Below are 10,441 nucleotides of genomic sequence, written 5' to 3' on the forward strand. Positions count from 1 at the left end.
ATTTGTTGAAATGAATTGAACTTCTGATCATTTTGAAGGATTCCTCCAAATGCTGTGGTGCCTCCATATGTTTTGTGCCAAAATGAGTAATTTGAAATGATTGGTACTTTGCTGGTAGGTATAGAGGCCAAGGCCAGAGTGGCAATATGCCTGTTTTTCCTTTCCTTTGTTTCTTGGTCATTTCAAAGAATTACTAGGAAAAGGATAGAATGAAGGTCCAAGGTTAGAGTTAATTGGGAATAGTTTCTTCTTCCCTCCCACCAGATACTTGGGATCAGCTTCCATAAAAAAGGCTTTTTATTTCCACTGCTTTCACCCTAACTTAGATGCTTTTTACCTTATGCCTAGATAGTCACAATAACCTCCTGACCAATCTCTTGGCCTCCGGTTTCACTCAATAATCCTTCCTAGTATTGTGACCAGTATTCATCTGATCATATCACTCTTTTGATCAAAACCTTCAGTGGCTTCTCACTGTTTATGGAATAAAATTCATTGAGTGTGATAGCCTTGTACCCAAGGACCTCCATGCTCTGTCTTCAGCCTGTTTTTCTTGATTTGTCTCCTGCTGTTCTCCTACAAATATCCTTTGTACCAGCAAAATTAGACTAGGAATCATTTCATCTATTTCATACTCTCTTACTTCACTACTTTTTCTTCTCCAAAATAAATTTTACTTATGCCTTTTGTTTTTACAATATATGTTCCCCTTCTCCCTCCCCCATTTGAACCCTCCCTTATAACAAAGAAAGCCAGGAAAGCAAAACCAACGACTTTCTCATGGCATCTCTTCTGTTTATAACATCCTTCCCTTGTCCCTACTTCCCTACACAATTTCTGCCTGTGAAAATCCTACACATCCTTCCAGGCCTACCAAACACCACTAAAATTAATAATTTTAGTGTTGAAAAGAACCTTAGAGATCATGCAGTACATGCTTCTATTCAGTGTATGAATCCCCTCTACAGTATCTTCAAGGGTAGGTAGTCATTGAATTCCTTTCAGATCCTTTCCAACACAGAGAACTCTCCACTTCTTGAGGCAACCCATGGCATTTTCCCACAGCTCTAAGCATTAAGAAGATCATTCTTGTCTGGAGAGGAAGTATGGCTTCCGGTAATTTACAGTCATTGGTTCTAATTCTGACCACTGCTAACTTGCCCTCCCATCCGCACCCCACTTGGCTGCCTGATGCTGTGCTGTGCAGCTGAAATAGAAACAGAGGTCATTAATCCATACAGAAGGATTGGATACCTGCAGGTGGCATATTGGCTTTGTTTTAAAAGACAATATTACCTGTTTTGTTGTATTTTAATTTAGTTTTTTAAATAGTTCCCAATTACATTTTAATCTGGTTCAACCATACTCGAGTGTTGTTTGTTTGACACCTTTGGATAGAAAGACAACCTCAGAGCTAAGAAGGCCAGAGTTTAATGCCTATCTCCTATCTCCTATGTGATCCTGGCCAAGTCATTTAACTTTGTAGGGTCCAGTCAACTCTCTAAGACTGCCAGTTAAAAAGCATTTGCAGATTTTACATTGTTGGAGGAAGTTTCCTCACTAGGAATTTCCTATACTTAGGGAAATCCAAAACCTGACTCTCTCTCTCCCCCTTCCCCCAATAATCTCTTCTCCAGGCTAAACTTCCTTCCTTCAACTGACTTTGGTATGCCATGATCTTGGGACTGCTTATCAAATAAGATATTTGTAAAGCGCTTAGCATAGTGAGGCATACAGTAGGTGCTTATTAACTGTTTGGTCCCTTTCCCCGTTCCCCTTCCCATTTATCAGTCCTGATCACCTTCCTTTGAATCTACTCCAGTTTCTCAATGAGGCACTTAGAACCAAACTCCATACTTCAAGTGTTGTTTGACTGGTACAGAATATCACAGATTATAGTCTGCTTTCATCTAGAGGCTATATTTGGTGGTGCAGTGGATAGAGCACCAGTGCAGGAGTCAGGAGGACCTGAGTTCAAATGTCACCTCAGACACTTGACACTCACTAGCTGTGTAACTTGGGCAGCTCACTTAACCCCAGTTGCCTCATCCTGGGTCATCTCCAGTCATCCTGATGAATATCTGGTCACTGGATTCAGATGGCTCTGGAGGAGAAGTGAGGCTGGTGACCTGCACAGCTCTCCCTTACTCACAACACAGTCAAGTGCAAGTCATGTCATTATTTCTCTGATGGCAACAAAGGACGAACATACACACATTTACCATAATTCAGCCTAAGATTGTATTAGCTTTTCTTGTTTGTCTTCATTTAAAATTTTTTTCACATTACACTTTTTAAAAAATTACTATTTTCCCAATTACATGTAAAAACAATTTTAACATTCTTTTTTTAAATTTTTGCACATCATGCTTTTAACTCATATTGAATGTATAGCCAACTAAAACTCCTAGATCTTTTCCCATGAGCCGCTGCCTTGTCATGTCTTCCTCATCCTGTAGTTCTGCTACGATTTCACTGGTAATTTGCAAACTTAAATAGCTTAAAATAAACAGCTGATATTGATATGGTGCTTTGAAATTTACAAAACTACTTCACATACATGATGTCCTTTAATAATCAAATTATGTTATGTCATTTGATACCTTCATCTAAGTCTATGATAAAAATTGTTGAAGAGAAATTTCTTCATTCCATGCTCACCTCCCAGTTAGATACGGTCTCTCCCTACTTGAAAACCTAATAGGACTTTCTCTTCACTTTTCTTGTGGCAGTTACCATAGCCTGCCTCAGGTTATCATTATTTGCACAAATATCATCTCCCTGAGTAGACTGGAAATTCTTTGAGGTTAGACACTCTAATGGTGTCTAGGAAATCCAAAAATATTTGTTGAATGATTGAACTTATCCATCTCAGGAAACAGCCTGAAGATTAGGGAAGGAGAGGGAGTTTTACTACTAGGCATCAGTCAATTAATAAGCAGTTATTAAGTGTCTCCTATTCAAGCCACTGTGTTAATGAGCCTAAAATTCCTGGAGCAGAGAGGATTACTCCTAGATCTGTGGACCTTGTGATCCCCTAGACGTCTCAAGAGACATCAGACTTCCTGGGGTGGGGTGGGGGTGTCACAGGATCACAAATATAGAAAGGACCTTAGACATCCTCTAGTGCAAGATGTTTGTGGGATGGACCACAGTCTGATATAGCAGTCTGATGAAACCTACGGTTCCCTTCTCAGATCATGTTTTCAAATGCGTAAAATAAAACACAGCAGATTAAACACAGTTTAACTGAAACACAGTTATCGCATATACATATACATAGAATTAAGTTCTAAGATCCCTTTGAGCTCTGAGATGTGATTTCCACATAATCCCAATACACTCACATACATATAACTCTCTTTATAGCCTCATTCCCTCCCACTCCAGCTTTTCAGTACCCAGTGCATGAATGACCAAAGAATCCGTCAGTACACACACACGCACACACACACACACACACACACACACACACACACACACACACTGACCCCAGATTAAGAACCCCTACATTTGGTTGATCTATTGTTTCTTTTCACAGCTAAAGAAAGGGAATCACAGGGAAGTCAAGCAACTTGTCCTAGGTCTCTCACGGTCAGTCAAGGAGACAGCGTGAATTTGAACCCAGGGCTTCTTGACTCCAGAGCTGTCACTCAGCTTTGCATCTCATTGCCTTTTGTTCAGATAGAGCTGCTTAGTCAGGGACAGGTTAACGCAGATGCCTAGAAGAACTGCAGAGGCAGTGAGAGTGTAGATAGAGATCTGTGCATTATTCATAGGGAAGACTCCACCCCCAGGGCCAGGGGATTTAAAGGGAGCTGAGGGAAGCAGGGAGGGGAGCTGGAGAGAAATCCCAGAGCAGGAGAGAGAGCAAGGGAAGCAACTAGACAGAGACAAGTCCTACAAGTGGTATATGGTGGGATTTGGGTACAAGCCAAGCATGACCTCGGAGCTGACCCGCCGACCCCTGCACCCTCGGCTCCTGAGTTGCTTGGTGTTCCTTGCTTTCCTCTCCAGCACTTCCACACTCAGCCTGGACTTTGTGGAACATCGGAATAAAGCAGCCAAGATCAAAATCCACCCCAGAGGCAACCTCTGGGCCACAGGTACACCCATTGGGTTTGAGGAAATGGTTTGGGGTGTCAGTTTTATAGATTGGGGCAGGGGTGAAGGCTCTGTGAACCCCCAAATGATAATTCCCCATCTTCCACCCCACATTGATCTCTCTTCCCATTTTCTCTCTACTAGTCTCTTTCCCCTCCTTCCTTTGCTAGTTTTCCTCCATATTCCCTTCATCTGTCCCTCTGCTATTTGCCCTCAGAGCACCCATTTTTATCCTCCCTTCCTGCTCTCTCTTTTCTCCACTTCAAAAATAATTCTGGCTCATCCTTCAGAGATTTATAAATGCCTTCTGATCCATTTTTTCATTTGATCTTTATAATATCCCTGTGAAGAGGATCATGGGATCATAGATTTGGAGCTGGAAGGAACCTTAGAGGTCATCTGGTCCAACCTTTCATTTTACAGATGAGAAAACAGACTCAGAGGGCTTAAATGAGTTGCTGGACCTGGGATTGATTGAAATCCAGGTCCTGTGACTCCCAGTAAAGTATCCTCCCCACTATACTAGTGGCATTGTTGTCACCTCCATTTTATACAAGAAGAAACTGGGACTCAGCTTGAATGACTTGCCGCAGGAGACACAACTAGCAAGGAATAGACCTAGGACTAGTCCCATGATGCCTGGTCCCATCTGCCTATCCCTTTTTATCCTTTAACATCCTATTCATCAGTTTCTCCTCTCCCCAGGTCCTAAATAGGCAGAAAATAAATTGGACCTCTCTCCTTTCCCCCATCTAGTTTTAATACCCAGAGATACTTGCACACACAAATAAACACCAAATGTGTACAGATTTAGGAAGAGATTAGCAAATGCATTCACATTCCCTTATTTGGTGTGAGGAGGTGGAGGGCATGAAGGTTTCTTGGGGTATCTTGTGTAACAGTGGAAAGAGCACTTACCAGGCTTGGAGTTAGAGGACAGCCCTTTGAAACTCAACTCTGCTGCCTGCTCACCTGCATGACCTTAGGTCAATCTCTTAAACTCTCTGGACCTCGGAATTTTTGCATTTTATTTTTCTTCTGTAAAATGAGGGAGTTAGACTAGATGACCTCTAAAGCCCCTTCAGGTTTATATCCTATGATGCTTTGGTCATTCATCCTCTGGATGCTGGAAAGCTCAGGTGGGAGAGAATAAGGCTATAAATAGAGGTGTGTTTAGGTGGGGCTGGGAGAGTGGAAATCAGACCTTCTCGGAGAGAGCTCTTAGGGATCTTAGAACTCAATTAGTCCATTTTATAGACTAGAGAGCGAGTTTGAAAGGTTAGCTAAGTTGACCAAGGTTATGTATCACAAAGAGAAACTGAGATCTTCTGATCCTCAGGCCAACATTCATTCCCCTGAACCAGCGTTGCTTCAGGTCACCACTCTCACTTTCCCTTTCCACAACTTGTTCCCCTATATCCCTTGACCTCTCTGTGATCTCTACATCTCATTTCCAGGCCACTTCATGGGCAAGAAGAGTGTGGAGCCCCTGGCCTTCTCATCTCCTGGGAAAGCTTCCCGCATCACCCTGGAAGAAATGAAAGATCAGCTGAGTCATGAGCTGCTTAGAATCCTTCGGCTGAAGAAATCTCTGGGCATGAGCCATGTGAGCCCCGCAGTGAGTGCCCAGGTGATCCATCCCCACCACCCAGCTCACAATTCTAAGGGGCAGAGGAGAAGCATAGTCAGGAAGGAGGGTGAATATTTTGTGATGACATGGAAGACTCAGACCTGTATTCCTGGGTGCCTCTCCTGTAGCAGGGAAGGAGGGATGAGGGTGCTCCCTGGTGTAGTCTCAATCACCCCAATTCTTGACTGACTCCATTCTCAGGGTCCCAGATCCGGAGGGTTTTCTGTGATGACTTTGGAACAGTAAGCACAGTCACCTCTTTCCCTTCTCATACTTCAGTTACTTTGGGCACGTTGTGAGAATCTAGCTCGCCCAAAGCGAATCACTTAATATTTATTGACCTCCCAGAGTGGGCTGAGCACCCTATGAGGGATACTGCAGCTACGGCAGGGCAAAAAGATATAAAAAATAGGCATCAACAGCAAAGCCCTTGGAGATCGGAATAGGGAGGACGGTCAGTCGGTCGGGCCTTGTCCATCATTCCTCTGATGTCACGGTCTTCTTCGAAGACAAAAGATGAACACAGCCTGGTCCAGTATTTCCCACTCTTGAGCCTCTGCCAGGGCTATGCTCTTTAGTCTTCTCCATCCCATTCCAATCTAGCAATTAGATTACTATTTGAGGATAGTTCACGTTTATGCAGCACTTCATAAAGGACTTCATGGACATTATTTCTTTGTTTAGAGGCAGCTAGGTAACACAATGGATAGGGCGCTAGGTCTAGAGTCAGGAAGACCTGAGTTCAAGTCAAGGATTCTCATTTGCTCTGTGTGACCTTAACCTCTGGTTCAGTTTCTTCAGCTAAAAATGGGGATAATCATAATACCTGCCTCAGAGGGTTGTTGTGAAGATCAAATGACATGCTATTTGTACAACACTTAGCACAGAGCTTGGCATATAGTAGGTGCTTAATAAATGATTGTTTCCCATTCCCACTCCTCCATCTCAATAACTCTGAGAAGTAGATGGCACAAGTATTATTTATTCCCATTTTCCAGATGAGGAATCTGGGGCTTAAAAGGATTGGTAAGTGGTGGAGCCAGAGCCTGAATCCCAGCATTCTGAATTTTTACCCACTGTTCTATCATTAATATTAATAATAACAGTGTTTATATGACATTTTGGGATTTGCAGAGCACTTTACAAACGTTAGCAAAGCCCTGGACAGGGGTGAACTGAGTTTGAATCCTAACCCAGGCACTTATTATCTGTGTGACACTGGCTAAGTCACTTAATCTCTCAGCCTCAGTTTCCTTATCTGTAAAGTGGTATAATAGCCTCTATCTAATAGGATTGGTATGAGAATCAAATGAGGTAATACATGTAAAGCATCATGTGAACCTTAAAATGGCATACAGGATGTCCCAAAAGTCTCAGTGACATTTTATTACCATTTAAGCTTTAATAGCTTAGTGGATTTAAAGCTCTAATAACTTAAAGCCACAGAAAGACTTTTAGGATGTCATATATATATACATATACATACATATATATATGAACTGTTATTATTTGGGCCTTTGGACAACTCTATGAGGTAGGGAGTTCAAGTATTGTTATCCTTTTTGTACAGCGGGAAACTGAAGTTGAGTGAGGTGACCCTAGGTCCTTTGATGCAAATCCAATGATCTTTCTGTTACATCATTTTGCCTTTCTAAAATTGTATCTATTGTGTTAGAAAGCCTGTTATCTACAATGAAAGCTAGAGGTAGTTCCTAATGCCACTTAAGCCTGTGACATGTAGCCAATTTTAATATTAGCCTACATAAGGTATAATTGGGAAGGTTACATTTGCTTCTTCTTTTGCTACCAAAAATAACCACATTAATTCTAAACAAATATCAATACTTTTTTGGAGTATTTACTCCAATATTTCCATTCATCAATACAAACCATTTTTAAATTCAACTCAACAAGTATTTATCAGGTATTTGCTGGGTGCTGGGTGTTGGGGATACAATGATAAAATTAACCAGCCTTTCCCCTCAAACAGCTTATGTTCCTTGGCACACATTCAATTTCTTTTCAAATCTACAATTAATTATTAAGGACCTACTATGTGTAAAGTACTGTGCTAGGCATTGTGAGGAATATAAAGGTGAATTAGACACTGCCTCCACCTTCCCTAGGTCATCAGATCATAGGCTGCTATAACTAGAAAGAGCTATAGGGATCATCTGTTCCAACTCCTTGATTTGCAGATGAGGAAACTGAGACTCAGAATGTTTAGGTGACTTGCTTGAGATCACACAATGAGTTAGTGGCAGAGGCAAGATTGGAACCTTTGATTGTATATGAAATTCTCAGCCCTTAACTTCCCATTGACCCTATTACAACAGCCATATCTATACTGGGCCTGTGCTTCTTGAGGTTTTGTGCTTTGGAGAGTAGGTGAGGAGAATAACATTATCCTTTGGCCAGGCAAATCACTGCTATGTTGTTTCTCTCTAATCCAATCCAACAATAATTTATCAAGTACCTATTATGTACAAGATACTGTGTTTGGATGCTGGGGAAACAAAGATTATACAGTTCCTGCCCTCAAGGTATTTACATTCTGTTGGAGAGCAGTAAGTTAATTTTCTACCTTTTGTAGCCATACTACATCTCCATAGCAGTTGCTTCCCAGGATGATGACTGAGGGCACTGGGCTGGAAGCAGGTCTGGTGGTTTATGGGGCAATTCCCAAGCTCCTTGGGTTTAGGGTCCTGGGTTGTCTCCATCTGTGTGACCGTAAGGGAACCCCTAAGGCCTAAGGGGAGATAGACAGTGATTAAGGTGAGGAGTATGTGGTTTGATTTGCCTGGCATATACTGCCTCCTCTCTTGCCCTCAAAGTGACTTGCTGTTTCAGCTTAGCTGGCCCATCTGTCCTGTCTATGAACATTGAAACATCTGAATCCAGTGTTCTTTCCATCAGCTCACATTGCCTTTCATTTAATTGCTTCTCCCTCAATTTTCTCCCCATTGGTGCTCTCTCTCTCTCTCTCTCTCTCTTTCTCTCTCTCTCTCTCTCTCTCTTTCCAAAATGCCTTCATGGGGAGTGGGGGAGCAGAGGCTCAGGTTTATTTTGGATGTGCAGGGTAACATTATTGTACTGCATGCCATGCTCTATGGCATGAATGGTCCACAGACTATCTACAGCCTAGGTCCATCCTTCTATAGAAGATTGGATAGAGATTAGCTGTCTGTTCTTCTTAATCATTCCTTTTGCTCACTTCACAAGAGCAGGGAGAGAAACATAGCACTCAACTCCTCTCCAGTCTGTAGAAATGAGAATTCTGGATAAAACTAAGAAGTCTTCAAGAAGAAAGTTCCCAGCAAAGTGGTCCCATCTCTTTCCTGTATCTCCTTCCAAGGCTCCAAGGCTCTAGCTCAGGAGTGTGGAACCGTCAGCCTCAAGGCCACATGTGGCTCTCTAGGTTCTCAAGGGAGGCCTGTTGACCCCACATTTTGCAGAACAAATTCTTTTATCAAGGGGATTTATTCTGTGAAGTTTGGATTCAGTCAAAGGGCCTCACTTGAGGACCTAGAGGGCCACATGTGATTCCCCACCCCTGCCTAGCCTCTTTACTTTGAGGGACACAATTCTCTCCTACAGAGTTATTTATCTAGCCCCATCACCTCCTGATGACTGACAGGTGGGACTGGTAGAGTGCTCCAAGGCACAATTCTTGATATCATTTTCCTCTTCTTAGGACCTATGGATGCTGGTTCAGCAGCTGGAGAAGTAGTTAAGTCATCAGAGGCTATTGCTTGGACTGCACAGACCATGCAGCTGTCTGGAGTTCAGAGAATGGCCATCTGGGGCTACTGCCACAGTCTGATGAAGAGTAATTTCTGTCCTTTGTTGTTGCCACATTGTTACTATAATCTTTGACTGAGGTCACTCACTATTATCACTGTTCTTTAAGACACAAATGATGTCTCTTCCGTATATTTTTTTCCTGCATCCTTCCTGAGATTGTGAATAAAACCTTATTCTTTGCACAAAATGTGTGGGCCTCTCCTTCTAGCCATTCCTGTGAGAATCTCACCAACGGGGTGAGGAAGAGAGGGTGTGAGATAAGAAAAGGTCGGCTCCGAATGAGGCCATGGCTTTTTAAAGACAAACTGACTTCCTACTTCTTCATCCTCACAACTATGGCTTGTTGGGAAACTGTCTTTGACCCTCCCCAGCTAGGACATTCTCTGTGGAAGAATGCTGCTCTCTTGTGCCCTATGGGCTCCATGGCAACCAGAGTGGTCATGATGAGGAATGAAGGGAGGTGTCAGTCAGTCAGCTCTGTACCAAGCACCTTGCTATGCTCCAATACACTCCATCCTACCCTTGTAGGACCTTAGTGGCCAGTACACTCTTCCCTCAGCCATCAGGCTTGGTCTGCATAGACAGATAGGTCCTCAGAAAAGTAAAGATTGTGGTATAGGAGAAGGAACATCCCTAGGGCAGGAGAGGAAGAGTTTTGGTCCTCTGGTCTCCTGGCACCTAGTGTCAGCATAAAATTGGAAAATGAAAGGGCAAACCTCTCCAGTGTCTTTGCCAAGAGAACTCCATGGACAGTGGCTCCACAGGGTCATAAAGAGTTGGACGTGACTGGACAGCAAAGAAGGAATGCCCCAGTGGGAGTCGATGGGCTAGACTTTTCATCCTAACTTTGCCTCAAATTGTGTGAAGGTGAGCAAGTCATTTCCCCTCACTGACTGTGTGCGC

At 42.8% G+C, this 10,441-nt stretch overlaps 1 protein-coding gene across 1 annotated transcript; it reads left to right on the plus strand.

The window, feature by feature from the left end:
- The first annotated feature begins 3,821 nt into the window (after positions 1-3,821).
- Positions 3,822-9,725, plus strand: NMB (neuromedin B). Its single transcript, XM_072619990.1, has 3 exons — positions 3,822-4,106; positions 5,562-5,734; positions 9,429-9,725. Exons 1-3 carry the CDS (start codon positions 3,914-3,916, stop codon positions 9,462-9,464), a joined length of 402 nt encoding a protein of 133 aa, XP_072476091.1. The 5' UTR covers positions 3,822-3,913; the 3' UTR covers positions 9,465-9,725.
- The last annotated feature ends 716 nt before the right edge of the window (positions 9,726-10,441 follow it).

The sequence above is a fragment of the Notamacropus eugenii genome, chromosome 1 (assembly GCF_028372415.1).
Source record: "Notamacropus eugenii isolate mMacEug1 chromosome 1, mMacEug1.pri_v2, whole genome shotgun sequence".
In the NCBI taxonomy this organism is placed as follows: domain Eukaryota; kingdom Metazoa; phylum Chordata; class Mammalia; order Diprotodontia; family Macropodidae; genus Notamacropus; species Notamacropus eugenii.